At 42.3% G+C, this 27,794-nt stretch overlaps 1 protein-coding gene across 1 annotated transcript; it reads left to right on the plus strand.

Moving 5' to 3' along the window:
- The first annotated feature begins 103 nt into the window (after positions 1-103).
- Positions 104-27,794, plus strand: PPEF2 (protein phosphatase with EF-hand domain 2). The gene is given in 18 exon segments (XM_055313100.1): positions 104-158; positions 4,634-4,761; positions 4,912-4,969; positions 5,895-6,070; positions 7,450-7,564; positions 8,522-8,568; positions 9,521-9,605; positions 9,608-9,686; positions 10,153-10,189; positions 10,283-10,432; positions 14,673-14,928; positions 14,931-15,055; positions 16,754-16,939; positions 18,429-18,571; positions 23,394-23,500; positions 24,166-24,329; positions 25,046-25,133; positions 27,541-27,794. Coding segments are annotated over 18 exon segments (2,253 nt in total).

Here is a 27,794-nt window from a genome sequence, read left to right on the forward strand (position 1 = left end):
GCCTGGATTATCTTATTTCAGATTCCCTCTTCCTTTTATCAGCAAACAATTTGCTCTCCCTCTGCCTGCTATCTGTGTCCTGCAGAAATCTTGTACGTACACTATGGGAAGTGGTACCTCAGCCCAACATCACTTTGCTTTCCAGAATGCAGAGAAAGGTATGTGTTTCCCAACTCCCAGATTATCCGTAGGTATCCCAAAGCCTACATTTTATAGGGAGGGGCTTCTCAGAATAGAAAGAAACCATTATATTTCTCCTCAGACAGTTCTTGAAACTCAGCTTCTCCTCCTTATGATGAGACCACCAGAATGTCAGCTGAATATCTTAGAAGTTGGTGAACTATATTTGACCAAGTTAAAGTGTACTGAGGAGTCTATGTTGTCCACTATGGGTTATCCCAAATTGTTCATGCACAAATAAATGAAATAAAATTGGCAAAAAAGCAGATGAAAGAGCTTTTCAGGTAGAGGGTTTAGTATATATATATATATATATATATATATATATATATATATATATAGAGAGAGAGAGAGAGAGAGAGAGAGAGAAGAGAGTCATATTCAAGGAACTTGGTCTGAAGTGAACAAGAGGGAGGATGGCATGACATATGGCTGCCAAGGTAGGCAGAGCCCAGATCACTCAGGGTCTATAGGATTTTAAACTTTATCCTAAAGACATGAAGAACAATTGAAGAATTCAAAATAGGGAGTTAATAGTAAGATATGCACATTAAAAAGATCTCAGAGTTCTGTCGAGAAGGGATTGGAGGGAGTAAGAGTAGAAGAAGGAACAGCCCAGAAGCCACTAAAGTCATCTAAGCAAGAGATGATGATACTTTGGTCAGAGTTGTTGGCAGCAAAGATGGAGAGAAGAGGGTGAATTCCAACAGTATTCAGGAGGTCGAATTGACAGGATCCAACTGAGTAGATGTATGGGGTGAGGGAGAAGGATCAAGAATGATTTCCAGTTTTCTGGCTAGCAAAACTGGGTAGGCAATTATACCAATTACTGACATAAACATAGTGGAGGAGAATCAACTTTGACTAGAGGGAAGATGAAGGGTTTATACAAGTTAGGGTTGGGGTGTCCGTGAGACACACAGGTAGAAATACTGAGAAGGCAGTTACATATTCACATCTGGATTCTGGAGGTGAGGTTGGGCTGGAGAGATATGCACTGAAAGGCATCAGAATGTTATGTAGTGGTTGAGGCCATGGGGGTCCCTGAAGTGCCCTAGAGGGAAAGTAAAGGCAGATCAGAGTCTAGGGCCTAGGACAGAGCCATGAAGGACCCCGGGGCTTAAGCACCAGGTAGAAGAGGATGAGTCAGCAAAGGAGGCTCAGGAGAGGCAGCCAAAGTTATAGGAGGAAAGCAGGGGGAATAGTGACAACACCTTGTTTATATGGGCTTCAGCATCACTGGAAGTTTGTGGCTTCCTTGTTTTCTAGCTTGGCAATATGTCCCAGGGTCATCTTGCACATTTTTGGCTCCAGAGAGGGTACTTCTTTAGGGTACCCTCTCTTTAGGGTGCGGGGTATTCATTGCTTCCTGGTTGGCCTATATCATTCTATACCTTTCCAGTGAGCAGATCTGGAAAATAAGTATTACTTAGAGAAAAACCCACCATAACCAATTTATATTTAGGAACACAATATTTTTACTTAACAGCCTTGATATTATACTTATATATATCTCTTTATTAAAAATCTTTTTTCCCTAGTGACATTAAAATAGTATTATTTACTCTGTTCCACCATAAATAACAGTTTCAGAATAGTAACAATACTATTATAAGCAATGTGATGACTGAAAATTCTTTAAGATTTCTTTGTAGTTCTTTTTGTCCTTTGTTTGTTTGTTTGTTTGTTTTTAAGATTTTACTCATTTATTCACAAAAGACATAGGCAGAGGGAGAAGCAGGCTTCCTGTGGGGAGCCTGATGCGGAACTCAATCCCAGGACCCTGGGATCATAACCCGAGCCAAAGGTAAACACTCAACCGCTAGCCACTCAAGTACCCCGTCTTTTTGCCCTTTGGATATATCCACTAGGGATGTACAAACTACTGAATTCTCAAGGCATTTGAAATAACTCCATTCTGTATTTCGAACTTAAATAAGGTTAGATTCACTTATTTAACTTTTGTGCTTTTTTTTTTTGAGAGAGAGAGAGAGAGAGAGAGCATGTGTGAATTGTAGGGGAGGGGAAAAGGGAGAGGGAGAGAGAGGACCTTAAGCAGGCTTAATGCTTAGCGTTGAGCCAAACCCAGGGCTCTTTCTCACCACTCTGAGACTATTAGCTGAGCCAAAATCAAGAGCTGGATGCTTAACTGACTGAACCACCCAGGCGCCCCTAAACTTTTGCTTTTCATCTTTGGAGATCGATTATTCATTTTGCTTTGAGTTTATTTTATGACTTTGTAAAGCATTTTTATAATTCCTCTTCCGATGATGTATTGCTGCATAACCCAAAACTTAGTGGCTTAAGGCAACCATTTTATCTGCTTGTGATTTTGTGGGTCTGGAATTTGCAAAGGAACCAGCTGGGTGGTTTGTCTATAATCCTCTGGGTAGCTGGGGGCTGGAGGCTCTTGTTCTTTTTTTTAAGATTTTATTTATTTGAGAGCATGTACATGAGCAAGGGGGAGGGGCAGGAGGAAAGGGAGAAGCAGATCCCTGGTGAGCAGGGGGCCTGATGCGGGGACTTGATCCCAGGACCCTGAGATCATGACCTGAGCCAAAGGCAGATGCTTAACCAACTGAACCACCCAGATGCTCTGAAAGATTTTCTTTTTTAAGTAATCTCGACACCCAACATGGAACTCAAACTCACAACCCTGAAATCAAGAGTTGCATGTTCTAGAGGTGCCTGGCTGGCTCAGTCGGTGGAGCATGTGACTTTTGATCTCAGGGTCATGAGTTTGAGCCCCACATTGAGTGTGGAGCCTCCTTAAAAAGGGGGGAGGGGTGGGAAAGCTGGAGCAAGAGGAGCCCAAGTGTGTTATATTGCGCTGTTGGGAAGGCAGGAGTAGAAGGTCTTAGACCATCCTGCACCTCACAGCCTTTATCTCAGTTAAGGGTAACTCAGACACCTGACAGGACTAGGTGGGAGAAACAGGTGAGGAGGCACTGCCTGCTGTCCTTGCCCAAAGCCAGTCAAGCAAGACTGAGGATATAAATATGCCTAGTTGGCAGCCCTTTCCTTTAAATGTGGAAGAAAGGTGTTAGCAAATAACATGTTTCACAGAACCTTGGTGGCCCCAGTACTCCTCAGTATTGCTTCCACTTGGGTGCACATGAGTCGTGTGTGGAGTTTGTCAGCCTTGAAGGTCCCTGGACTCCTTGTAGAGAGTCTAAAGCTGTGGTTTCTAAGGCAAGGTCCAGGTATCTGTGCTTCCCATAAGTTTCTAGAAAGTCTGTTCACCATTCTGAACATGGATTTACAGAAGTCAGTTGGTAGAGCTTCAGCTTCAACCCTTAGTGTTGGGTAAGTGCCTTTGAGTAATAGCTACCGTGTGACATTCTTTGTCGGAGGAAATCACATTCAGCTTTGTTTAAGATCCTCCCTGGTTCTCCTCCCCCCACTCTCCCATTGACATTCTTCTTAGAGAAATCAGCAGAATTCTGTTAGCTCTCTAATGCAGGCTAACTATATTAAATCAGTCTGTCTACTCTTCATGAGGTTGACCTGAATTAACCTGTAGGGTTTTCTTTTTAATCTCGCTTTATCCACAAATACTCCGTTCATCACCAGTGGTACATTCAGGCCCAGAAGCTTAAGAAGAATCTAGTTATTTATGTGAACAGCTGTTCTCTTCTATAGCAGCAGTACATGACCACAGGTCCTAAAGCTCATAGAAAGAATTAAACCTCATCGTGCCACCCTGTGGATGCGGTCACCCAGCACAGGTCCTGGCAAAAGGAGAAGCCCAAAGCCTGCCTGCAGATTTGATAGTCAGTGTGGTCACCCAGGTATCATGATGGGGACACTTAAAGCCCACAGGGCTGTGACAAGTATGGAGAAAGCAAGTGCAGAGCCCCATAGGCATTTACTACCACCTGACATTTCATGCAGAATTTGCGTGTTTGTCTATTGTTTGTTTTCCCCAGTCATCTAGTCCATCCCCCTTTTGGGATGGGAACACTGAGGCCCAGGAAGGTAAAATCCACGTGAGGCCACAGAGCTGATGAGGGCATTTCCAGGCCTAGAACCCAGGACTCCTGCTATCCAGTCTATTGTTATGTCAAAATGTCTTCCCCACTTTCTACCCCTGCGTTATCCACTCTGCAGGGATGCCTCATGCTTGCAACCTCTTCAGGTTACGTTTCTTAAGAATCCTGGCAATCCAGCCTTTCCACCTGCACATGCAGTATTTTCAGCAAAAAGTAGGAATTCTAGTAAACCTCCAGTGATGTTAGTATAAGTACTAGGTAAGAATGAAGGTGGGGTGGGAGATGGGAATGGGGAAACCAGCACCCCAGCCAGTGGTAAGGCAAATCCTTCCCACCAGCAGCAATGGGTAGTACTTCTCTCCACTGTCTTGTTCCTGCGTTACCATAGGAGAGGTGCCCTTCACCCCCTCCCAGCCCAGGGGGTCCCAGCTTACTGGCTTGCATCTCCACCCATTTCACAGCCTTCAAGGCAGCAGCCCTGATCCAGAGATGGTACCGGCGCTACATGGCACGCCTGGAGATGAGGCGGCACTGCACCTGGCGCATCTTCCAGTCTATCGAGTATGCTGGGCAGCAGGACCAGGACAAGGTGCGGTGGGATGTGGGACAGAGTCACCTTGTGCTCTGCCTTCTAGCCCGCGGGCAGCAAGGCTCAGTTGCCCAGAGGGTGCGGCTGATTTGGACCCTCCCGGTTCTGTTTGCACTCATCTCTGAAGCGGAGTCTTTGGTTCTCCTGCAGCTCCATGATTTCTTCAGCTACCTTGTGGATCACTTTACCCCCAACAGCAACCATGAGAGTGAGTATGAGCTGCCATACAGACATAATGGGGGTGGGGACGGGGTGGGGAAGGAATTCAGGGAAAGGAAGGCAGCCAATAAAGGGGGTGGGGATGTGCTACTAAGCCAGCAGGTTGGTGTGCCTGGGAAATGTGCAACATCCCATGCCTTGGAATGATCCCACCTGAAGGCAGAGAGAACTAGAGTCTTCATATGTCATGTCCTGAAGCTCATTGGTTGAAGGCTGTTGATTCCACAACATTTCAGGCCTGCTGAGGACCCCTGTGAGCCTAGGAAAGAAGTTCCCAGGCCAGTGATGCAGAAGCTGGTGGTTGGCCCTTGCTTGAAGGGCCCTGAAAGGTCTAATGGCTTCTGCCACACTCACTGAGTATACCACAAATACCTGTGAGCTTTTTTTTTTTTTTTTCCTGTCAAGGCTTTTCCTTTTCCTTCTGCTAATAAGCCTCGGCTCCTCAATTTCTATTCTTTCTAGGTCTAACAAATCTCAATATTTTAAAATAAAAGTAAAATGAAATTGACATTAAAGCTTAACCTTTTCCTCCTGCCCACCTTAACCTTTTTTTAAGACCTTATTTATTTATTTGAGAGAGAGCAGAATGAGAGAGAGAGAGAGAGAGAGAGTGAGCAAGGGTGAAAAGCAGAGGCAGAGGAAGAAGCAGGCTCCCCACTGAGCAGGGAGCCCAACACAGGGCTCCATCCCAGGACCCTGGATCATGACCTGAGCCAAAGGCAGGGTGCTACCCAGGCACCCTGTGCCCACCTTAATCTGTTGTCACTTTCCCTTCCCTTTCTCTTCCCTGGTGTTGGAGCTGATGCCAGACTGGCCCACCCCACTTCAAGTATGATCCAGGGAAAGACAGTTTTGTATTGCCAACTGACTGCACATCTGATGATAAGCTGTCCGAACCTTTCCATCCTGACCAGGAGACTTCCTGAACTGCAAATTCACCACAGAGAGATTCCTCCAGGACTCTGAGATGGAGAAAGGCAGTGACTATGAATCTATAGAGGTACCAGACAATTACACGGGGCCACGCCTCTCCTTCCCACTCCTTCCTGACCACGCAACTGCCCTGGTGGAAGCTTTCAGACTGAAACAAGTAAGCTTGCTCTGGGGAACCTGGGCCGCCACCAATGCCATGTAGTAGGTAGAGAGAGACCAGACCTAACACAAAAGGAAGAGCCCTGGATTTAGGGTGTTAGTATCTATATGGATGTACTAGAGAGATTCCATGTCCTCTTCACTTAACCAGGACCTTGTACAAGTCAATAAACCAGGTTTTGTGTACTGAAAACTTCTCCTCCTAATTTATGTCACCTTTCCTTGTTCATTCATCCCACAGGTAATTAGTGAGCACTACTATGTGTGGACACTGTTCTGGGCCTGGGGATACAGCAGTGAGCAAGGCAGAAATCCCTGCCCTCACAGGGCTGACATTCTAGCGGGGAGACACACAATAGATCAGAAAGAACAACAAATAAGTAGATTCTGTAATATATTAGACAGAAATTAGAGCTATGGAAAACAGTGAACTAAGTTCTAGGTAGGAGAGATGGCTGCCGTCTCAGAAGGCACCACGGAAAAGGTGAGGAAATGTACCATGTGGATGCCTCCAGAAAAATGTTCCAGGCAGAAGGAACAAACGGAAAGGCTGTGAGGTAGGACCCTGCCTGGATGGCTTGGGGACCTCAGGAAGGCCACTTGGTGAGGAGAGGCTTGGGGAAGAGAGTTAAGGAATGGAGGCAGAGAGGAGAGTGGATGGGCTTTTATGTTTCTCAAAGAGATGAGAAGACATTGGACAGAGGAATGATATAACTTGGCTTGATTTTTAAAATCATCATTCTGTTTTCTTTTTTTTTAATAAATTAATTTTATTGGTGTTCAATTTACCAACATACAGAATAACACCCAGTGTTCATCTCTTGTTTTCTGAATAGAGTGTGGGGAGCAAGGGCTGAAGCAGGGAGACCAGTCAGGGTTTTCCCATAGACCAGGCAAAAGGTGATAGTGGCTTGAAACCCCGGTGGTAGAGGTAGAGGTGGTGAGAAGTGGTCAGATTCTGGTTCTATGCCAGATTCCAGCCCTTTCTTTCCTTCATTTGAAGGTATTTTGTTGCAGGAGGAGTTGGGATGGTATTCTCCATGATGTCAGGATCACTCAGTACCATCAATGCACATGCACTTACTCACACCTCACTGAGATAAGCGTGCATTTCTCCCAAGCTGAAGGCATGGGATGCTCTCATTCAATTGGTAGTAAAGAGGTAATTAGTTCAATATTTGGGGATGATGAAAAGCAGAAACAAGAGCAGAAGATAGGTGAAAAAGAGAGGATCCATGCAGAGGGTCCCAGAGTCGATTTACTAGGGTCACTCTTGGGGTCTCAGGTGATTGGAGTCATTACATAGTAAAGGTGAGGCCCAGTTTGCTGCATGAATATCAGTGTCATTTTGTCCCTCCCTCTGCTTCCTCCTAATAGCAGCTCCATGCTCGCTATGTCTTGAATCTTTTGCATGAAACCCGGAAACACCTGGTACAACTGCCAAACATCAACCGGGTCTCCACCTGTTACAGCGAGGAGATCACAGTGTGTGGTAAGCACCGGACAGAATGGCTTCATATGCTAGACACAAACAAGAAAGCCCCTGTGATGGGGAAGAGGAGAGGCAGGCTGGTGGGAGATGCATGCACCCTGAGAGTGCTCACGGATTCACTCCACGTTTACTGAGGCAGCTGCAGTGCAACGAAGGGCTATGGGCCAAGAGGGCCCAGCTTCTGCCTTATTTCCCCAAGCAATTCACGTTTGGCCCCTAACTCACGCTCTCCATTCAAAACAAAATCCCAATTAGCCAGATCTCCCTTGTCAGAAGACAGCTTATTTCTTGTTACTTGAGCAAGCCCTAGCAAACTCTTCCTTCCACCCACATATAGTCTTTTCCCAGAGAGAAATCCTGTCAGTCATGATTCTTTCCATATCCTTACGTTTTCAGAGACATTTAAACATCTATTACAGACTGATGTCCCACATCTTAGGGGATACAGCCTGCAATACACCCGGGATTGTAAATAAACTGGCACCTGAGGACTGCTTGCAACCTGCAGATAGGTCTTATTTGCCCTGAAATGTTCTTAAATTTTTCAAATTAATTTCCAGTTTTTGAAAATCAGAGGATTTCATATTAAAATCCAGATTTCCAACATCTCTTGAAAAATCTCAGAACACTGGCCCACATGTGAATATCGTCTTCCTGCCGTGGATAGAGCAGAATCACTCCAGCTCCCATTTGAGTTGGCAACCCTGCAGTATTCTGTCCTGTTCTTTACTTCATTTACTATTCATGATAATCTTGTAGAAAAAGATCGTATTTCCTGCTTTCAATATTAACTATCTCTGCAACAAGGGAAATTAATATTTATCCCTCTCTTACATATGGAAAAATGAGTAACCATCACTTTGTCAGATTTTTCTGGGTCTTTTCCTTTTCATAGTAAAGATGAGACACAGTGGCAAGAACCAATAGAAACTGACATTCTTTTTCTGTCTCTGTTAGGTGACTTGCACGGCCAGTTGGATGACTTAATATTTATATTTCATAAGGTATGAGTGCTTAAGATCCCGTCTTGCTCTGAGACTTATTCTGGAAGTTCAAATATAGAATCTATAAACAAATGCTTAAGTATGCTTGGATTTTTAAAATATTATTTTAAAGTTTAAATAATACCTTGTAGCAAGTACATAATATAGCCAGCACTGCATTACATTTTAGTATATTTTTGTAAACTGTTTATTTATTTATTTATTTATTTATTTATTGTAAACTATTTTAAAATAAAGACAAAGAATCATTATTTAGTACTTTTCTTTTTTCCAAATAAAGAAAATTGATGATTAGCAAAGTGCCCAAAAGCTATTTTCCTATCCATTTCTAGTTATAAAATGTAGAGCATATAACAACATACATGAATGTTCTATTAATGTAATATTACTTTATATATACTGTGCTTCCCAAAGCATTTTCTCATTTGTCTTATTTAATTCAGAGGAATCTGACAGCTGCTTTGCTATTACTAAAGATATTGTGGCCAAGGGTGCCTCGATGACTCAGTTGGTTAAGCATCCCACTCTTGATTTTGGCTCAGGTCATGATATCTGAATCATGGAATTGAGCCCTATGTTGGGCTGTCTCTCTCTCTCTCTCAAACAAATGAATAAATCTTTTTTTTTTAAAGTAGATATTTTGGCCAGGACTTAAAACTGGCTGTTGGATCATAAGTTCAGTGTCCTTTGTACCTGCCACATGGCAAGACTCTGGCTTTGTATAAAGTCCTTATTTTGATGAGCATGTCATAACCTCAGCCTGACTAGAAAGGAAATATAAGACCAATAAAAAATACTTCCATATTTTGTTGACAATTCACATTTGGAGGAGAGCCAGAAAGTACAGAATTCATGTATGATCTGATGTAACTGTCAAATGCACATTGGTTTGACCCAATTTCCTATTCCCTTCCTTTGTTTCCTCTTCTTGACTTGTCTTCTTGTTGGGAAGAATGGCCTTCCATCACCAGAGAGGGCCTATGTCTTCAATGGTGACTTTGTGGATCGAGGCAAGGAATCAGTAGAGATCCTGATGATTCTTTTGCCTTCATGTTGGTTTACCCAAAAGAGTTCCATCTTAACCGAGGAAACCGTGAGGACCATATGGTGAACTTACGGTAACAAACTAAAACATGCTTGGGTATTTGATATTTACTTGTCATTGTAAAAAGTTATTTCATCAGAGCTTCTTATTTGTTAAATGCCTTTTAAAAGTAGTTTTCCAGTTTTATAAAAGAATATGCAATATATGACATTTAAAATATTTCTTTAAAATTTACACATTATCCTACTCCTAATAAAACATTAATTTTTTTTCACATATCCATACTCTTTATCATCTAAACAATAAAGGCTCACTATACAAAAGGTAAGAAATACAGATAAGCAAAAGGAAGAAAATCAAAATATCCTATAATTTCTTGAACCAAACAGAATGCTATGATTGTAAACATTTTGGTAAGTATTATACCTCAGTCTCTTCCATATATTTAAGTATATGTACATAGAATATGAATTTTTATAAGAATTCAATTATACCATAATGTCACCAAATTTAATATCTATTTTTCCTTTTAAATCTAGATATGGCTTTACCAAGGAAGTGATGCATAAATATAAGGTATGCTGCCTTTAAAAGCAAAAGTTTCTCTTAGTTCAGATGAGTCTAGTAGTGTCATTTGAAACTTACTATCTTCTAACTATCATTTTCTAGACACATGGCAAGAAAATACTAAAAATACTGCAGGATGTTTTCTGTTGGCTTCCTCTGGCTACTCTGGTTGATGAGAAAGTCCTGATTCTTCATGGCGGAGTGTCAGACATGACTGACCTGGAGCTTTTGGCTAAACTAGACAGGCACAAGGTACTGACTACTGAAGTGGTATATATTTCACTATAATTTAACCCAGTTAATCCAGTTCATAATAATTTAACCCAGTTTCACTGGCAGCATAAAATATCATCTTGCACACTGACTCCAGGTGACTAATACGGGCTGTTAAGAGAAGCCATTAAACCATTAAAAGGAGAAAGATTAAGAATCCACGTCCAAGCACAAGGCACAAACGTGCTGTGATCCATTAATGGTGTTTGTTCTGGATGTGATAGTGGGGAGTGACAGTGAGAGCCATCTATTTGCTGTCCCTGATCTGGACAATTCTAGTAAATACTCCTCAATCACTGTACCTGAAGAGCCTCTATTTCTCAAATAACTCGGTTAAACTAACAAATGTTTATTGAGTACCTACTTCATGGAGGGAGGATGCTATTGGCAGATAGAAGGATGAAGATCAATTTAGAATTAAACTCAACAACTATGTTTAAAGTGCTTACTATGTGCAAGGAAAATGGTAGGGGGGATACAGAGATAACCAGAGATGGTGCCTCCCTAAGGGGATTTACAATAACCAGCAGGAGGAGTGAGTGACACAGAATGCATTATACTCCAGTATTAACACGTCTCTATTTTGTTTCACTTTGGAAGTAAAGCTTTAGGAAAAAAAGATTCTATTTTCTTTTAATCACAAACTCTTGTACTTGAACGGTGTCCTAAGGCTTCTGTACTCCAGCTGCCCCTTCCAAAACACAGGAATCCCTACTACAACATCCTTGAAAACATTCATCTGAGCAGTTCCAAAGATAGAGAACTCATTACTACACAAGCCTGTGTGCTTTGAGCAACTCTAATTCATGTAAGTCTGTGTTATATGAGACACAAATGAAAGAATATGGCTTTAGAATCAGACAGATCTGGGTTTGAATCTTAGAACATGGAGTACTTGGCTAGTATGGCAGCTTTGTTTTACTAGGTTATCCAAGAACCAAGTCTTCTTATGCTGCCATCCTTGGGGTGTGTTTCCCATGCCCTCATCTGTGTAGGCCAAGATGGCTTGCCACCCCACCACATCTGTGTTCCAAGCAGTAGGATAGAGGAAGGAAGGGGGGAAGAATATTCCTGCCCTTTAAAGACACAGTGAAGAAGTTGTATACATCTCTTCTGTTCTCATCCTGTTGTTCAGAATTACACCTTGCTATAAGTGAGGCTGGAAATGCAGCCTTCTTTCTGGTTGGCTGCAGGCCTAGCACAAGAGTTGGGGTTCCCATTCCTATGACGAAGAAGGGGAAAATAGATTTGGAGGAGTGGTGGTCTGCCACACAGGTATTGAATAGAAATATGCTCTTTTTTCCTTGAGTAGCTATGGTGAGTGATTATGCCATGGCCTATGAAGTTGGAAAGAAATGGATAAAAATTCTGTTTCTGCTACTTATAGAATATTGCCTTGAAAAAGTAATTTATTATAACATCAGCTTCTGAATCTATACAATAGGAATATGAATGACTATATCCTAGGTGTTGTGAGGATTAAATGAAAATACATATGCACATGCTTTACAAAATTTGTATTCAACAAGTAGAAATCATATTAACTGCATTTGGCTGAAGTGACAGAAAACTTCAATAACAATGGTTTATGATTATTCCTTCCTTCTGTAAATAAACACAGGAAGCAAGCAGTCCAGGGCTGGTAGGGTAACACCACAAAGTCACCAGGGACCCAGTTTCCTGCTGTCTTGTTGCTCCCCCAGGCTGCATCATGGCCCAGCATGGCTACTTGGGTTGCAGCCATCATGACCACATTCTAGCAGCATAAATTAGAAAGTAGAAGAAAGGCATGTTTCTTCCCTTTAAGGACATTCAGTTGTACACAAAGCTTTTGTTCATGTTTCTGTTCAAAATTTTATCATTTGTTAACATTTAGGCTGAAAGGCAGGTTGGAGAGTGTATTCTTAATTCCAGGTGGTATCTATAAGAATCTGGGTTTCTATTTCTAAGGAAGAAGTGTAGATAGATGTTAGATAGAAGTGTAGATAGATGCCACATTCTGTCTTGATCTGTTTTTGTTACTCCCCAAATTTCCATGCATCCTGGTTTCCACATAGCGAGCCATGCCCATCCCTCCTCAATGGAGTCAGCACTCAGGTCTCATCCAATAATTGCATACAGTCCAAGGTTTCTGGATTCAAATCCTACCTATCAAGGTCTGGCTATGGCCCCTTGTGTTCTGGCGACTGAAAGACCAGTTATGTGTCCCTGTACCCACAAACTGAGTGTTGGAAGGGGAAAAGGGTAACCCCTTGGCAGAGGTGGGAGAGGGGGCACCTGCAACATTTTCAACAGCTTCCTTCAAAAATCTTCATTATAAATTCCCTCTCTGCTTTTCCATAATCTCAACCCTTTCATGTTCTTAACAGAGGAGGAGGGGCTCAAGGGACCTAAAACTAGCTCTAAGTATTTCCTTTGTCAATTCTGCACAATGTCCAGCACCTCACTTTTTTTTTTAATTCAAATATTCTGTTCTGCTGCATCTATGTCTGGAGGTAGAGACAACAAGTCACAATAAAGCAGATGATCTCATGGGAGGAATCACATTTCATGTATACAGGAGAAGTAGGAACTTTGGGAAAGAATGCTAAAGAACAGTTTATTTTCTGTAGCTTAGCAAAAAGCCAACCTCCCAATAGTTGGTTTGCAAAGCTCTGGGGAGGGGAGATGTAGCCATCTGTACAGAGTCCAGGGATCATTTGGGAGAGAAACACAAAAGTAGGAGCTCTGGAGTCAGATATCTGGATACAGTCGTTTTAGTATCTCTATGTCTCAGGTGTCTCGTCTGTACTATAAGTGAGGATGCTATCTCACAGGGGTGTGAGCACTAATCAATGAATTCATGTAAAACCATAAATGAGGATGCAGTCTTATAGCGGTGACCTGAGGGTCAATCAATGAATTCATGCTAAGTGCCCAGCATAGCACTATTTAGAAAGGGCTCAAAACATAGTAACACTGTCATTCTCCTTAAAAATCAAAATTAGAGATGCCTTTTGGGGGCAGATAAATAACATCCTTGAAATAAAGTTACCAGAGGGTGGAAAGGGGTGGGACTGATAGTCTGACACTCAATCTGAGTTGCAGCAAGGAGAGAAGGAGGTGGTTATGACTCCATTCACATTTGATGGCCTTTTACTCTCTATGCCCAGGGCTAAGCCGCCTAGGAAGTCATTAGTGCTTGTCCAAAGTTAGAGAACACCTCTGTTCTGTTATATTCAATCTGGATTCCTCTTAAAACATCATTCAGGTTCTGCTGACCCTCTCTGAGTGTCCTTTGTCCTTGCCCTAGGCTAGTCCACACGAGGACATGGCTTTCTTGGATCACAGTCCTTACATCTATTTGCAGAAAGTTCTCATTCTTTGATTACGTGTTTGCACTGAGTTCCCATTGTGAGCCAGACCTCTGTCATTGGTAGCCTGACAATGTGTCCCTCGGTTTCCACTGTGGCACTCAGGCACACCAGGAATGGTTGCTGGATGCCACAGCTCTGCTCTGTGGCCTTATTTTCTCTCTTTCCCATGATCAGAATTCTTCCAGCTTGTGACTACACTGTCAGCCGGGTCCCAGTACCATGATGACTCTGAGTCAGTGACAGGGACCATACTCAGTCTCTTTGGCAAAAAGAGTCTCTTTCCAATTAGATCCAGGCTGAAAAGAGGTGCTCCCTTCCACTCCCTGCCTTCCTCAACAGGTAAGATAGCACTTCCTATAAGATGCCACAAAGTGCTGCCTCTCCCACAGCAAAGCATCAGGTGTTTCCTATCCCAACATTTTTCAACTGCAAGCTGCATTTCTTCTCCTTTGTTTTAACACCTGGTTGTATAGCAGGAAAGTCCATACAGACTTACCTTCCCGAGAGGTTCCCTTTCCCGTCCTTGTCTAAAACTCACCAGATTCCTAGAGGAAACAGCGGCCTAGCTTAGTATCTCTCGAATTATCTGTGGTGGAAGATCAGGTTTTATAAATTTCCAGTTTGTCACAGATCAGTACTTTTGTAAAAAATACAATATATATGAAGTACTAGAAAAAAAATGAAATGCAAACCAAAAACTGTAAGCCCACAGATCATGTCCTTGAATATCACAGCAATTACCAATCTGCTCTGACGGTTTCCAGAGGCATCCTCCGGAGCCCAGGTGCTCGCCTTGGAGGGGCTACTCAGGAAACCAACTCCGGTGTCAGCCCAGCATCTGTATCTTCTCCGGACGTTTTTAGATCGTTTCCACCCTGTGGCGCAAAACGAGAAAGCAGAAGGGGAAGCAGCCTGCGAAAGAGAAGGCCGCCCCGACAAGCCACGCAGAGAGACCCGCCCCGTGGCTTCTGCCCCAGAGCTGCTCTCTGCCCACTTGGCCCCTCCACCTGGGCTCCCCCGGGCGGCACCGAACCAGCCGCTCCTCCAGCATCCCCTGCAGCCGTCCGGTCGAGCCCCTCGAGCTGGCCCCACGCGGAGGGAGCTCTGCGGACCTGGGGCTGGGGGGTGCCGGCAGCAGGCAGGCCTCCCCAAGAGCCGGGCCGGAGGGGCGCCCCCGCTCTTCACGCCAGAAGCAGGCCCAGAGGCCGAGGAGCCCCTGCAGGCCACGCAGGAGGAGTGGAAGCAGGTGAGTTGCGGCCACGTGCTGCTCCCTGCCATGTGGCTGTCTTCCGGAGAGGATTTTGAGAACCAAAGGGAATCTCTTCCCTCTGTAAATTCGGGGTATTTTCCCACCTCTCCCCCTGGGGCTAGAACACCCCAGAAGGATATTAGTTAGTATTTGCCTAAGAACTCAAATATTTTAGAGTTTTACAGAGGATGGGAAGCTGTGGCAGGTGGGCAATCACCCACTTAGTGACCTAGCCTCATTGGGTAGGAAGGTAAGCCGTGAGTTACTGGATGCTATTACCTGATGTTTTGTTTTTAATGTATCAGAAAGATGGCTCCTGTAGTTCAAGGTCCAGGGGGTTAGGTCAGCAGCTTCTGGGACCTCTGTTCTCAGGCAACCAAAGGCTTCTCCAGAATCTTCAGAACTGTGTCGCATAGTCACCCTTCGCTGTAAGGGAGACTGGGAAAGCAAGTGTTTAGCTAGGCATGCTGCCACCCCAAACACCTCATCAGAGTTCTCTTCCCAAGAAGGAAAAAGGAGAATGAATTCAGAGGAGGCACGCCCAGTGTTCACCTAAATATGCCCCTGGCTGCCAAATGGAGGGCACATTTCACCCAGGCAAGACTGGGGTGGTAGGATTTGTAATCCACATGGGAGATCCATGTGGGAAACGTGTGCCAGGGGTGTTAGTGGCACTAAGTGAACTTGTTGGTATTCAACCATTTGTCACCTGTAAGAATGGCAGTTTTTTTTATGGTTCATCCAATAAAGAAAGGAGAGAATTCAGAATTATGTAAGAGCTAAAATTGGCAGAACTTGCGGATTAATTGGATGGAGGGTGGTGAGAAAGAGGAGTCACAGCTGACCCCGAGGCTGGAAACCTCAGAAGCTAGATGGTGAGTTTACATTACATTCTCGCTGAGCTGTCTGTCGATTTGGGCTCCAACATCAACTGAAAATGGAAATTCTAAAATAAATGCAAGTCTCTCCTTTTGCAAAATGTGACTCATTAATAATGTTCTGATGTTTACAAGTCAAATGCATTTTTCCCCCTTAAAAGTACATTTAGAAAGTACTGGGTGTCAACAACCAAAATACACCCAAATATTTCATGTAAGTTGTGTATAAGATTAGCCATCAGTGTTTCCTGAGTAGTAACCAAAGGGTAGAACCTGAATTGCTAGAAAAATTATTCAGCTCTTCTGCAAATTCTTTTTAAAATGCTGAAATTACTTTAAGAGATTAAGCATTTGATTGCACCTTCCCAGGACTACACCTGGGCCTTGTGAATGCTGCATGAGAGATCACATTGCCAGTCCCAGGACTTCTGCCTTCTTTCCAGGAGCCCAGAGAATTGGGCTAACTGAAGATTACTGGCTCTGATCAATGCTCCTACCAAAGCAGCTCCCTTTTTATCTGGTTTATATGTGGAGCCTTCACATCTGATTTATTTCCTAGAAAGTGGCTTGTCAAACAATATGCGCATACACATGCTCCTCCTGTGAGTAAGAGAAAGTTCTGGAACCCCAGAGGTTCAAATATGAGCATCTATCAAATATTGATCACAGGGAAAACGATTCACTTATTTCCATCCAAATATTTGTAGCCTCTTCTTCTTCCTCTCCTCCTCTGCCTTTTACTGCTCCGCTTTTCATAGGAATGACTCTGAATCTCTCTCTAGAGTTTAGGAAAGAAACCATCTCTTGGCCTTTCCAGGTGGTCGATATACTGTGGAGCGATCCCATGGCCCAGGAGGGCTGCAAAGCCAATACCGTTCGAGGAGGAGGCTGTTATTTTGGACCTAATGTAACAGAACAGTTGCTACAGAAATACAACCTGCAGTTCCTGATCCGCTCCCACGAGTGCAAGCCTGAAGGCTACGAGTTCTGCCACAGGCGCAAGGTGGGCACCGTGTCTGTGGTGCCCGGGAGCGGTCCACGTCACCCCCAGGGCGGGACAAGCGCAGGCTCTTGGTTGCCCACGGCCAGCCGTGGCTTGTGTGTGCCACCCACTCTCTCCAGGTGGCTCCGTCCTTTACAGTCGCTTCTCCTTGACTTTCATAGCCTCTTTAAACCTCAGAATTTGATTGCTGCCACCACACAGCATGTACCCTGAGAGAACAAAAAGGCAGATACTGTCCCATCTCGCGGACAGAAATACATGGCTTAGTGTTTTCCCAGCCGCATCTCCATTCTTTAAGTCACATTGCTTGCTGCCACATGTTTCAAACAACACTGCAGGGTGACAGGATTTCTGCACTGTGCCCCAGACAGGGATTCAGGATTGTTTGTCATCTCAGGAACATATTTAATATCCTAACTGATCTTTGGGCATCTTAATCCTACAATGTTTGCCTAGCCCAGTGCCACTAGGATGAGAGTGGTCCCGCGGAAACCAACTCTACAGGAGAATAACAGGTTTCCAGTGGGGGGAAAAAGTGAGATGAACTAATCTAAGAAGTGTTTGGTTAATTCAAGTTTCTCTACTGTGGGACTTCTGAGAACTTTTAGTTTCCTATATCCCTTATAAATCTCCAAGAAGAGATGCAGTGTCTACCATTTCCCAATGTACTAACAATGGAAACCTTCACAGGGCTTCGTAGGAGGCAGAGTATTCCATGGGAAACTGCTTTGAGGCCTCATACCAGCTCTGATTACTGGTTTGCCAATTGTTTGTTTTTTTTTTTCTTTTTAAGATTTTTATTTATTTATTCATGAGAGACACAGAGAGACAAAGAGTCAGAGACACAGGCAGAAGGAGAAACAGGCCCCATGCAGGGAGCCCGATGTGGGATCAGGCACAAGATGGCGCTAAACCCTGAGCCACCTGGGCTTTCCCGGCTTGCCAATTGTAATGGCCTTCCCAAGTTATTGGATCCTGCTTGCCTCTCAGTTGATCCAAATGAAATGTTTTCTCTGACCCCTACTATTGTACTTGAGATGAAACTATGAAGAAAGCATGTTGTGGATGTCCCATCAGAATTCAAGCTGTTATTACTTGAGCTCCTGCCTTACTAGAACTGATGACTTTAAAAAATTGAAAAGATCTGGGACATCTGGGTGGCTCAGTGGTTGAGTACCTGCCTTTGGCTCAGGGCGTGATTCTGGGTCCTGGGATCAAGTCCTACATCGGGCTCCCTGCCTGGAGCCTGCTTCTCCTCCCTGTGCCTATGTCTCTGCGTCTATCTCTGTGTCTCTTGTGAATAAATAAAGAAAATCTTATAAATCAATCAATCAATCCATAGGTGAGGCCAAGGAATAGCCTCTGAAATTGAGCAATGCCTGAAATTGGGTTGGGCCCTATCAGATTGATGGTGAAAAGTTTTTCAGTGAACCTGAATGCCTTTCTCTCTCTGTTTTTTTTTTTTTTCTCTCTCTCTGTTTTGATTTAGGTGTTAACAATCTTTTCTGCCTCCAACTACTATGAAGTTGGCAGTAACAGAGGGGCCTATGTCAAACTGGGACCGGCCCTGACCCCATACGTCGTGCAGTATCAAGCTAATAAGGAGACCCACAGGCTGACTATGAGGCAAAGGCAAGACTTTTTAATGAATGATTTTCAGAAAAACAGAATTATGGTGCTTGTAGAAACGTCAAGCATCATGATATTTATCCAAATTCTAAGTGAGAATTCAAAATATATGGGGCACCTGGGTGGCTCAACTGGGTAAGCACCCCACTCTTGATCTCAGCTCAGGTCTTGCTTTCAGAGTTGTGAGTTCAGACCCTACACTGGGCTCCACATTGGGCATGGAGCCTACCTATAACAACAACAGTGACGACAACAACAAAATTTAGCTATGTCAGCAGTGAGGTCCACATAGACATAGCAAGGGCCTCTTCCTTGTCCTCCATATACTTTAAGACCTGTACCTTTGCGTCATTAATGAAAGCAACAAATTTGCTTCCTGCAGAAGTTATTTTCAATGGATGTGTCTTGGGTAAAGTCCATATACCAGGCCACTAAGTCTTTCCAGGGTCACTCTTCTGTTTTCTCCCTTCCTTAAAGGGCTTGTGTTACCCTATAAGCCACAGACAAAGGTTTTTTCCTTTCTAGGCATTTGACAGATGGGTTTCAGTCCACACATTTGCTGGCCGTCTTCTTCCCAGGAAGGAAGCATATAATAGTACTTAAATGGCTTCTGTTGGGATGATTCTAAGTTCTAACCTTGGTTGAGGACTCACCACCCACTAAGTGCTATTATAAAGAATTTATATGTATGTCTCACAATGAACTTATAAAATACATATGAATTTCACTTTTATGGAGGAGATCAGTAAGGAACAGAGGTTAAATCAGCTGGCTCATTCTCATACAGCTAATACACAATGAAGGTAAGCCTTAACCCAGGCAGTCTTATTTCAGAAATCACACACATAACAGATGTGCAGTACTGCTTCCCACCAAGAAGATGGTCCCAGAGTATATAAGCTGCTAACAGATACAGTGTTAGTGCTACTGAACAAGCTTCTTTAATTATCAAGTGAACTAATTAGAAATCAAAACAAAGTTAACATAAACCCAGTTGAAGAGAACACTTTAATGTTTAACATCTGCTTTGTGTGAGTGCTATGAAAGTGCATTATTTTAAATCACTCGAGTTATTAAATATCAAGAGTTAGGTTGGGAGGCAAGATGGCAGAAAAGTAGGGTCCTCAACTCACCTGGTCCCACAAACTTACCTAGATAACTTTCAAATCATCCTGAACACCTACGAATTCGACCTGAGATGTAAAGAGAAAACAGCCGGAAAGCTAAAAGAGAAGGGTTTCGCTTCTAACAAGGTAGGAAGGCAGAAAAAAATTTTTTTTAATGAATAAAGTGGGGAGGGGAACCATGACAAGCTGGGTGAAAGCAGAGCCATGAAAGCCTCTGTGGCAGGAAAGCCCAGCCCTGGACAAGTGGGAACTTTAAAAATCCACATCTGAGTGTTCCCTGGCTGAAAAGTGTTTAGCAGGGAAATAGGGCAGAATTGCGGAGGGGGGGGGGCATTGAAGCCTCAAGATTCCCAGAGACACAATAAGAGTAGGGGTGCCTGGATACTCAAAACTCAAAACGGATGAAAGATCTAAATGTGAGACAAGAATCCATCAAAATCCTGGAGGAGAACCCAGGCGACACCCTTTTTGAACTTGGCCACAGCAACTTCTTGCAAGATACACCTATGAAGGCAAGGGAAACAAAAGCAAAAATGAATTATTGGGACTTAATAAAGATAAAAAGCTTCTGCAAAGCAAAAGAAACAGTCAACAAAACTCGAAGACAACCTACAGAATGGGAGAAGACATTTGCAAATGACACATCAGATAAAGGCTAGTATCCAAAATCTATAAAGAACTTACTAAACTCAACAGCAAAGAAACAAACAATCCAGTCATGAAATGGGCAAAAAACATGAACAGAAATTTCACAAAAGAAGACCTACGCATGGCCAACAAGCACATGAGAAAACACTCCGCATCACCTGCCATCAGGGAAATGCAAATCAAAACCACAATGAGAGACCACCTCACACCAGTGAGAATGGGGAAAATTAACAAGACGAGAAACCACAAATGTTGGAGAGGATGCGGAGAAAGGGGAACCCTCTTACACTGTTGGTGGGAATGTGAACTGGTGCAGCCACTCTGGAAAACTGTGTGGAGGTTCCTCAAAGAGTTAAAAATAGACCTGCCCTACGACCCAGCAACTGCACTGCTGGGGATTTACCCCAAAGATACAAATGCAGTGAAATGCCAGGACACCTGCACCCCGATGTTTCTAGCAGCAATGTCCACAATAGCCAAGCTGTGGAAGGAGCCTCGGTGCCCATCGAAAGATGAATGGATAAAGAAGATGTGGTGTATGTATACAGTGGAATATTACTCAGCCATTAGAAACGACAAATACCCACCATTTGCTTCAACGTGGATGGAACTGGAGGGTATTATGCTGAGTGAAGTACGTCAATCGGAGAAGGACAATCATATGGTTTCACTTATACAGGGAATATAATAAATAGTGAGAGGGATTATAGGGGATAGGAGGGGAACTGAATGGGAAAAATTAGAGAGGGTGACAAACCATGGGAGACTCCTAACTCTGGAAAACGAACAAGGGGTAGTGGAAGGGGAGGTGAGTGGGGGGTTGGGGTAACTGGGTGATGGGCACTGAGGAGGGCACTGGATAGGATGAGCACTGGGTGTTATACTATATGTTGCCAAATTGAATTTAAATTAATAAAGTGAAAAAATCAAGAGTTATTAAACACTCAAGTTATTAAAAAATCAAGGCCAGCATCACTCAAGAAGTTTCATATGAAAATTTGAACTCATTAAGTGATAGTCAAACCTACTGTGCAGGCACATCATCAGGGGAGCTTTACAAAAACTCAGCTGCCCTACCCTCATCACAGCCCCACCAAAGTAGGATCTCCAGGGGTAGGCCCCAGGGAATTGGAATGGCTGATTCCATAGGATTTAGGTGTTGTCACTGCAAAAGAAGTCACTGTAGGGAATCCTATAGAGCATATGTTTTAATAACATAATTAAAGAGCTCTTTGAAATCTTCATCAACTGTATTAAAGCAAGGAAACATCACCTAATTCACCTAGAAGTCACTCGTCCAACAACTTCAACTTCCTGGAGTGCAGTGGAGAACTTAGAAGTAAGGGGGAAATGTCTCTGACTATTGTTATTGATGGTTCAATGCCGTAAACTCAAAATCTTGTGTTTTTCTTCAAAGAGCTCTCATTCAGCATCCATTCACTTTTGGTTCACATCAATGCCTCACAGTAATAGTTTAGCCTGCCTGGAGTCCACCTGTTAAGATTGATTGCTGGCGCCACCTGTTACTAGCTATGTGACCTTGGATTAGTTACTTTGTAATGGGCATAGTAATCAGACCTTCCTCAGTGGGTGTTGGAGGAAAGAAACAATCCACGCAGAACTCTGCATTTAGTTAATGTTCACTATTTGCTGCTTGCCGTAGAAACAGAGAGCCTCGTACATCTAGCCAGCTCCCAAGAGTGTCACCATACTATATCCCGTCGTGATAATGATGGAGGACTGCAATTTGACAGAAGACAGTTTGAATGTTTTGCCAGACCAATGGTTTATAAACTTTTGGGGGGAGGAGAGGGAGTCCCATACTTCTTTTTTTTTTAAGATTTTTTTTAAATTTTTTTAAGATTTTATTTATTTATTCATGAGAGACACACACACAGAGAGAGAGAGAGAGAGAGGCAGAGACACAGGCAGAGGGAGAAGCAGGCTCCGTGCAGGGAGCCCGATGTGGGACTTGATCCCGGGTCTCCAGGATCAGGCCCTGGGCTGCAGACAGTGCTAAACCACTGCGCCACCGGGGCTGCCTTATTTATGTATGTATGTATGTATGTATTTATTTAAATTGCAAGGAAGATTTTCATCAAACATGATTAAAACTGTGTGTGTGCGCACACACACATGTGTAACTGTTGGCACTTGAAAACATAGGTTATCTGGTCCTCATTTATAGAATGGCTGGCTCTTCAGTGAGGCAAGACAAAGTATATATTTACCTTTATCTCTTTTTTTCTTTACCTTTCTCTCTTTTTATCTTTTTATTAATTCAACTATACATATTTCCTGAACACTTACTTTGGATCTAGTGCCTGTTCCCGGCATTACTCTTTTGATCCAGTAAGAATGAGAAAATTAAATTAGAGCTACTTTATTATTCATACTCTTGTCTTGTGCCTATTTAACGTAATAAATTACAAGGAAAGCATATGAGTATGATAACAGAGACCATTTACTGAGTGCTTTCCAGGTGCTGCGGTTTCTTCTAAGTACTTTATATGAATTTACTTTTTTAATCTTTACAATAATCCTATGAGGTAAGTACCATTTTTCTTTTTCTTTTCTTTTCTTTTCTTTTCTTTTCTTTTCTTTTCTTTTCTTTTCTTTCTTTCTTTTCTTTCTTTCTCTTTTCTTTCTTTCTTTCTTTCTTTCTTTCTTTCTTTCTTTCTTTCTTTCTTTCTTTCTTTTGTAGGTACCATTTTTATCCCTCTTTTGTAGATGGGGAAATTGAGGTGCAGTACAGTAAGATAACTTTACTACAAAGGTGGTCTCTCTCCAGATCTTTTGCTGTAACCACTGTCCTGCACTATGATGGAGAGCAGCAGGTCCTGTTTGTGCCCAGCAGGGAGAAGTGGAAATGCCAAGGGGAGAAATAAGAGATGGAGCTCTTCCTTCAAAAACTGAGCCCTTTCCCTCCTTCCCAAACTGAGCTCCAGGGAGGCTGAGGCATTAGGAAAGAGAGAAGTATGGTAAGAAAAACAAATCCATGCCTATTTTCTCTATGTTAACTTTTTAAATTTTTTCATCTCCTGTCCCAGGATTAGCAGAGTAGAGGAGTCAGCTCTGAGATCTCTGCGGGAAAAGTTATTTGCTTCTTCTTTGGATCTTCTTGGTGAATTTAAGAAGCATGATGCAGATAAAACTGGTGAGACCAAGGAAGTAAAATATTCCTAGAAGAAAGCTGGCCAAAAAAAAAAAAAATCTGTGTTGCAGAAGTTATCAAATCAATATTTGTTGAACTAATGGCCAAAGGACACCGTTGACTTCTTTCTTTATTGTATTCAATTTAATGTTCCAGTTATCTTTTCTAAATTTTAAAATTACAAGCTTTTAACATAATATGAATTTAGCAAAAATATATATGGGGAGATGGTAAAAAGAAATGGAGTCAAAAGGAGGGTGACAAGGCCAGAACTAAGCAAAAAGCAATAGGTGGGGGAGGTTGCAAGAAATTTTCCAAGATTAGTAAAAGATTAGTGATTTGGCTTCTTGTTTAATGTGTATATTCTGTGTTCTATTATCAAAGCTAGAAATGCTGTCTTTGCTCAACTCAATGGAATGTCTAATAGACATTGACCACATATAGCCCTATTAGAAAGCAGCAGTAACAATTTAATTGGGCATCCTGTATTTTATCTTGCAATCCTGGTTTCCAGCAAAGTCTACCTTGACTAACAAATATAGTGACAGTGCCCATTATTTTTATTACCTACAGAGAGCAAGAAGTATGCCAGGATAAAAATGTCTGCACTATTGGGCAGGACACTAAACCTATAGGTGACAGGTCAACAAACTTTCTCTTTCCTGTAGGTTTAATCACTCTTAGTGCCTGGGCAGAAGCTGTGGAGTCTGTGCTGCATCTAGGACTGCCATGGCTCATGCTGAGGCCTCAGCTGGTGAACAGTTCAACAGATAACACATTGGAGTACAAGTCCTGGCTGGAGGACTTGGCCAAAGAACAACTGAGCCGTGAGGTAATGGTGAGAAATTGGTGGATGAAGGCATATCGTGGACCATGAATCTCCCTATGGATAACTTTGAATCAGGAACAAATATTGAGAACCCAAAAAAGAAGATGGACGAGAAAATGGAACTATTTGAGTTGAGTTGAGTTTCTATATGTCAGGTTTTGTGTTAAGTGACACATATGTTGCCTCAATTTATCTTCAAAATACCCACCCCACAAGTATAGTATTCTCAGCACCATTATACCTATGAGGACACTGCTCACAGAGCTTCTGAGTTGTAGACCTGGGATTCAAACTCAGGGCTGTCTGATTTCCCTGGCACCATACTGCTCCCCACCCCTCCAAAAAAAAAAAAGGATTTATTCAATAAATACTTACTGAATGTGTAATGTATATGAGGTCTTGAGCTAGGTACTTTTTAAAATAGCTTTATTTCAATATAGTTCACATACCATACAATTCATCCATTCAAACTGTACAATTCAGTGGTTTTTCATATATTCACAGATATGTGCAACCATTATGAGGGTCAGTTTTAGAACATTTTCATCATAGACTAGGTACTTCTTAAGCCCTTAGATTATTTAGTAGGCTGAGGGGGTTGGTGACAAAATATCTTCAGGCTGTTTCAATAGTATCTTATTGTCAGGGTTGATTGTTAATTATATATTAGAACAAGTCTAAACATGAGATATAGAAAGAAAACGTCTTTTCTTTTGCAGAACATACAGTCAAGTTTGCTGGAAACATTGTATCGAAACCGATCCAACCTAGAGGCCATTTTTAGGATCATAGATAGTGATCATTCAGGTAAAGACACTCATTATCCTATCACTCCTGACACAGAGTACGAACTTTACCTCCCACCTTTCAGTCTCTTTCCTGGTTATTTACCTCTCTACTCAAGCACCTTAGGACCAAAATAAATAATGGTTATGCTTATAAATGGCAGAACTGGAAAAGTACTTGGGCAAGATGAACAATCCTGGTAGAGGGGTAGAGCAGAGAAGAAAGAAGACAAACCTTATGAGAACTTCTCATAGGAAAAACAGCTATTAGAAGATGTACCTAGAGAAGAAAGGCTTTTTAACAATCTCACTCCTAAAGAATTCTTTTTAAAGTTCTTATTCTGGAATCATTACAGATTCACAGGATATTACCAGAAAATGTACAGAGAAGTCTTGTATACTCTCGTCCTGTTCCCCCAGTGGTCAAAAGGCCTTTTTCAATATTATTACTCTCTTTCCACCTATTTTTAGGTATAATTCACACACCGTGTAATTTACCCATTTAAAATGTTCACTGATTCTTAGTATATTCATGAGGTTGTGTGACCATCACCACTATCTAATTATAGAATATTTCATCACCCTAAAAAGAAACCCACACCCATTAGCAGTCACTCTCCATCCCTGTCCCTTCTCCACCAGCCCCTGCCAACCATTAATCTCCTTTCTGTCTCTATGGATTTGCAGTATAACTGTGCAGTATAATTGCACATTTCATATAAATGGAATCATACAATATTATGGCCTTTGGTGTCTGGCTTCTTTTACTTTGCATAATGTTTTCATCCATGTTGTAGTGTATATTGGTTCTTTATTCCTCTTCATAGCTGGCTAATATTCCATTGTATGGATATAGCACATTTTGTTTGTCCATTTATCAGTTGATAGACATTTAGATTGTTTGCACTTTTTGGCTGTTATTCACAATGACGCTGTGAACATTAGTGTACAACCTTTTATGCGAACATATGGTTTTTTATTCTCTTGGACGTATTCCTAGAAGTGCAAGTGCGGAATAATATCATAAAACTATGTTTTACTTTTTTGAGGAGCTGCCAAATTGTTTTCTACGGTGGCTATACCATTTTACATTCCCATTAACAAGGTTTGAGGGCTCCAGTTTCTCCATATCCTCACCAACGCTTGCTACCTGCCCCCTTTATAGCCATCCTTCTGGGTATGCAGTATCTCATGGTTTTGATTTGCATTTCCTTAATAAGCAATGATATTGAGCATCTTTTCATGTGCTTATTGGAATTTTTATGTATTCTCTGGAGAAATGTCTATTCAAATCCTTTACTCATCTTTTAATTGAGTTATTCATTTCTTTGTTGTTATGAGAGTTTTTATATATTCTGGATACCATGCCATGATCAGATATATGATACGAAAATAATTTCTTCAACTTTATAGATTGTCTTTTCACTTTCTTGGTAGTTTCCTTTGATGCGCAAAATTTTTTAAAAGATTTTATTTATTTATTCATGAGAGAGAGAGAGAGAGAGAGAGAGAGAGAGAGAGAGAAAGGCAGAGGGAGCAGCAGGCTCCATGCAGGTAGCCCAACATGGGATTTGATCCCAGGACTCTAGGATCACATCCTGGGCTGAAGGCAGGTGCTAAACCACTGAGCCACCCAGGGATCCCTGATGCACAAAATTTTTTAATTAAAAAAGTCCAATTTATCTTTTTCATTTGTTATTTGTGCTTTTGGTGTCATATCTAAAAAATCATGACGTAATCCAAGATCACAAAAGTTTACATCTATGTTTTCTTCCAAGAGTTTTACAATTTTAGCTCTTCCCATTAGGTCTTTGATTCATTTTGAGTCAATTTTTGTTGGTAGTGCAAGGTAGGGGATTTAGCTTCACTCTTTTACATGAGGATATCCAGTTGTCCACTACCATTTATTGAAAAAACAGTTCTTTCTCCATTTAATGGTCTTGGAATCCTTGTTAAAAAAAAAAAAAAAGTCAATTGACCTTAGATGTATGGGTCCAAAGGCTTTTTATAAGCAAAATAAATTATATGTTTGGGATGGGTTATGGTTTCTCAGCAATGGCACTATTGACACGTTGGCCTGAATAATTCTTTGTTTGGGGGTCTATCCTGTGTATTGTAGGATATTTAGTAGCTTCCCTGGCATTTACCTATTAGATACCAGTAACATTTACCCTACCAAGTCATGACCATCAAAAATGTCTCCAGACCTTGACAAATGTCCCCAGTGGAAAGGAAGCAGAATTGTTCTCAGTTGAGAACCATTGGTGATCCATTAGTTTTGTGCCATCCCCTTGGGAGTTTAAACTAGATAAAAGGCCTTCGGTATCTTTGTTCAACAGTAAGGAGCAGGTGTCCCTGCAAGAATGTCAGAGGAAATGAACATTGAAAACTAGACTGACTCACTGAAATAACTTCCTCTCTCTGGTAAGGGTTCATCTCACTGGATGAGTTCAGGCAGACTTGGAAGCTATTCAGCTCTCATATGAACATTGACATCACAGATGACTGCATCTGTGACCTTGCCCGGAGCATTGACTTCAACAGGGATGGCCACATCGACATCAATGAGTTCCTGGAGGCTTTCCACATTGTGGAGCAATCCTCCACAGAGGGTGATACTTCAGACTGCCCCCAAGCCACAAACACAGATAACAGTGGCTGCAGCAAACCAAGCAAACACTAA

The sequence above is a fragment of the Nyctereutes procyonoides genome, unplaced genomic scaffold (genome assembly GCF_905146905.1).
Source record: "Nyctereutes procyonoides isolate TBG_1078 unplaced genomic scaffold, NYPRO_anot_genome, whole genome shotgun sequence".
NCBI classification, from domain to species: Eukaryota; Metazoa; Chordata; class Mammalia; order Carnivora; family Canidae; genus Nyctereutes; species Nyctereutes procyonoides.